The 3,707-nt window shown below is 56.3% G+C and overlaps 1 protein-coding gene across 1 annotated transcript; it reads right to left on the reverse strand.

Moving 5' to 3' along the window:
- Positions 1–351: 351 nt before the first annotated feature.
- On the reverse strand, positions 352–2,915 carry LOC311329256 (dynamin-2-like). The gene is made up of 4 exons (XM_084463129.1): positions 2,903–2,915; positions 2,688–2,855; positions 1,134–1,361; positions 352–469 (listed from the first exon to the last, which is right to left on the reverse strand). Exons 2-4 carry the CDS (start codon positions 2,811–2,813, stop codon positions 422–424), a joined length of 402 nt encoding a protein of 133 aa, XP_084319255.1. The 5' UTR covers positions 2,814–2,855; positions 2,903–2,915; the 3' UTR covers positions 352–421.
- Positions 2,916–3,707: the final 792 nt, after the last annotated feature.

A 3,707-nucleotide genomic window follows, 5' to 3' on the forward strand; every position in this document is an offset into this window, starting at 1 on the left:
GAGAGACGGGAAGTGAGAGAGAGACCGTTAGGACAGGGAGAGAGATGGAGAGACAGACAGAAGGAGAGAAAGATGGAGTGAGGGGACAGAAAACGAAAAGAGAGACGTCAAAAACCACAACCCCCCCCCCCCCCCCCAGCGGTACAAACACACGTCCATGACCCACCCAGAGACGGGGGGGGGGTCCGGGTTGAGCCCAGCCCAGGAGAGGGGCTCTTACCTGGGGATGCCGGGGCGGCAGGCCTGGGGGGACGCGCGCCGGCCTGGAGGGCACCAGAGGCGGGGGCTCGTTGGCGGGCGTGGGGCCGGGGCGGGAGGGGCACGGGGGGCGCCACGAAGGCCGGGGCGGGCGGCGGGGGCCGGGGCGGGGTTGAGCGGAGGGGGCGGGCCGGGGGTGGGGCCTCGCACCGCCGGGGGGCGGCTAGGGGGCGGGGCCGAGGATGGAGGGGGGCGGGCCGCCGGGGGAGGGCTGGGGGAGGGACAGCAGAGAATTCACATTATATACAATATATACATATATACATACATATATATATGTATAAATATGTCTGTCAAAATGTCTATATATATATATAAGTCTATATAGATTTAGACTTGTATAGCAGGCTACAATTTATTATCGGTTCAGTGTGTGTGTTTGTACATATATGTAGCTGTGTGTGTGTGTGTGTACCTCTGTACTGTACGTGTGTGTGTGTGTGTAGTTCTATATGTGTGTATAGCTCTGTATGTGTGTGTGTGTGTGTGTGCCTGCGTGTGCATGAATGATGATGTACTGTATATATGTGTGTGTGTGTGTGTGTGTGTGTGTGTGTAGCTCTGTATGCATGTACGCGTGTGTGTGTATGTGTGTGTGTGTGTACGTGTGTGTACGTGTGTGTGTGTGTGTGTAGCTCTGTATGCATGTACGCGTGTGTGTGTATGTGTGTGTGTGTGTGTACGCTGTGTGTGTGTGTGTGTGTGTGTAGCTCTGTATGCATGTACGCGTGTGTGTGTGTGTGTAGCTCTGTATGCATGTACGCGTGTGTGTATGTATGTATGATATATATTTTTTTTTCTGTATGCATGTATGATGCATGTACGTGTGTGTGTGTGTGTGTGTGTGTACGTGTGTGTGCGCGCGCGCGCGTCACCTCGGGTCCTTGGCCATCCAGCTGTCGTCCACGGGCGGGGGGCAGCGGCGCCGACACGGTGGTGGTGGAGATGTCCCCGATGATGACCAGCGCCTCCTTCAGGGCGTGGTACATTCTCAGCAGGTCGTCGCGCCGCTGCGCCTGCTCCGCCGACTCCTCCATCAGGCTGCCCTGGTCGCCGCACGAGTACAGGTACGCCAGCAGCTCCGAGTGGATGAAGTCCTTCGCCTGGGGGATGAGGGAGGGATGAGGGAGGGAGAGAAGGGGGTGCGTGAGTGTAGCCGAGTGAAGTCCTTGCGAGGGCTGGGGTAGGTAGCGAGTTGGGACACCCCGCACGCGAGCGCTAGAGCTCATAAGAGCGTGGGTTCGAATCCCGCCCTGGGGGAGAGAGGGGGTCTGGGGATGAAGTCTTTAGCCTGGGGATGGAGGGAGGGAGTGAGGGAGGGAGGGAAAGAGAGGGAGAGCGAGAAAGGGAGAGAAAGAGAGAGAGAGGGAGTGAGGGATGGAGAGAGAGAGAGGGAGAGAGAGATGGAGGGAGAGAGAGATGGAGGGAGGGAGAGGGAGAGAGAGATGGAGGGAGAGAGAGGGAGAGAGAGAGGGAGTGAGGGATGGAGGGAGAGAGACAGAGAGCTGGGGGGAGAGAGAGAGAGAGAGCTGGAGGGAGAGAGACAGAGAGAGAGATGGAGGGAGAGAGACAGAGAGAGATGGAGGGAGAGAGACAGAGAGAGAGCTGGAGGGAGAGAGAGAGAGAGAGATGGAGGGAGAGAGACAGAGAGAGAGCTGGAGGGAGAGAGACAGAGAGAGAGATGGAGGGAGAGAGACAGAGAGAGAGCTGGAGGGAGAGAGCTGGAGGAAGAGAGACAGAGAGAGAGATGGAGGGAGAGAGACAGAGAGAGAGATGGAGGGAGAGAGACAGAGAGAGAGCTGGAGGGAGAGAGACAGAGAGAGAGCTGTAGGGAGAGAGACAGAGAGGAGAGAGAGATGGAGGGAGAGAGAGATGGAGGGAGAGAGACAGAGAGGGAGAGAGCTGGAGGAAGAGAGACAGAGAGAGAGATGGAGGGAGAGAGACAGAGAGAGAGCTGGAGGGAGAGAGACAGAGAGGAGAGAGATGGAGGGAGAGAGAGCTGTAGGGAGAGAGACAGAGAGAGAGAGAGATGGAGGGAGAGAGACAGAGAGAGAGCTGTAGGGAGAGAGAGAGCGCTGGAGGGAGAGAGAGAGGAGAGAGAGATGGAGGGAGAGAGACAGAGAGCTGTAGGGAGAGAGAGAGAGCGCTGGAGGGAGAGAGAGAGAGGAGAGAGAGATGGAGGGAGAGAGACAGAGAGCTGTAGGGAGAGAGACAGAGAGAGAGAGAGATGGAGGGAGAGAGACAGAGAGAGAGAGAGCTGGAGGGAGAGAGACAGAGAGGAGAGAGTGATGGAGGGAGAGAGACAGAGCGCTGGAGGGGGAGAGACAGAGAGGAGAGAGAGATGGAGGGAGAGAGAGATGGAGGGAGAGAGACAGAGAGAGAGAGAGCTGGAGGGAGAGAAACAAAGCGCTGGAGGGGGGGATACGTACGCTGTTGATCATGAGGTGCATGATGGTCTTGGGCATCAGGTCTCTGATGGCCTTGTTGACGATGCTGGTGTAGGAGTCCACCAGGTTCCTGATGGTCTCCACCTGACGCTCCAGCTGAGGGTCCATGGACACGCTGTCCGACGGCGCCGTCACGTCCTCGCTGTCCACCTGCGCAGGGGACGGGTCAGCGTCTGTGTGTGTGTGTGTGTGTGTACCTGGTCCTTCTCTGGGTAGTGAGTGTGTGTGTGTGTGTGTGTGTGTGTGTACCTGGTCCTTCTCTGGGTAGTGTGTGTGTGTGTGTGTGTGTGTGTACCTGGTCCTTCTCTGGGTAGTGAGTGTGTGTGTGTGTGTGTGTGTGTGTGTACCTGGTCCTTCTCTGGGTAGTGTGTGTGTGTGTGTGTGTGTGTGTGTACCTGGTCCTTCTCTGGGTAGTGTGTGTGTGTGTGTGTGGTGTGTGTGTGTGTGTGTACCTGGTCCTTCTCTGGGTAGTGAGTGTGTGTGTGTGTGTGTGTGTGTGTGTGTATGTGTACCTGGTCCTTCTCTGGGTAGTGAGTGTGTGTGTGTGTGTGTGTGTGTGTGTGTACCTGGTCCTTCTCTGGGTAGTGAGTGTGTGTGTGTGTGTGTGTGTACCTGGTCCTTCTCTGGGTAGTGAGTGTGTGTGTGTGTGTGTGTGTGTACCTGGTCCTTCTCTGGGTAGTGAGTGTGTTAGTGTGAGTGTGTGTGTGTGTACCTGGTCCTTCTCTGGGTAGTGTGTGTGTGTGTGTGTGTGTGTGTGTGTGTGTGTGTGTGTGTGTACCTGGTCCTTCTCTGGGTAGTGAGTGTGTTAGTGTGAGTGTGTGTGTGTGTACCTGGTCCTTCTCTGGGTAGTGAGTGTGTGTGTGTGTGTGTGTGTACCTGGTCCTTCTCTGGGTAGTGAGTGTGTGTGTGTGTGTGTGTGTGTGTGTGTACCTGGTCCTTCTCTGGGTAGTGTGTGTGTGTGTGTGTGTGTGTGTGTGTGTGTGTACCTGGTCCTTCTCTGGG

Source organism: Borostomias antarcticus (assembly GCF_949987555.1).
Source record: "Borostomias antarcticus genome assembly, contig: scaffold_1322, whole genome shotgun sequence".
Taxonomy (NCBI): Eukaryota; Metazoa; Chordata; class Actinopteri; order Stomiiformes; family Stomiidae; genus Borostomias; species Borostomias antarcticus.

Excerpts from the sequence above, each read along its gene's own strand:
- LOC311329256 (XM_084463129.1), bottom strand. The coding sequence starts at position 2,813 with ATGGACCCTCAGCTGGAGCGTCAGGTGGAGACCATCAGGAACCTGGTG. Across the intron at positions 1,362-2,687 it reads TGCACCTCATGATCAACAGC|GCGAAGGACTTCATCCACTC; the intron begins GTACGTATCCCC and ends CTCATCCCCCAG. Across the intron at positions 470-1,133 it reads TGGATGGCCAAGGACCCGAG|CCCTCCCCCGGCGGCCCGCC; the intron begins GTGACGCGCGCG and ends TCCCTCCCCCAG.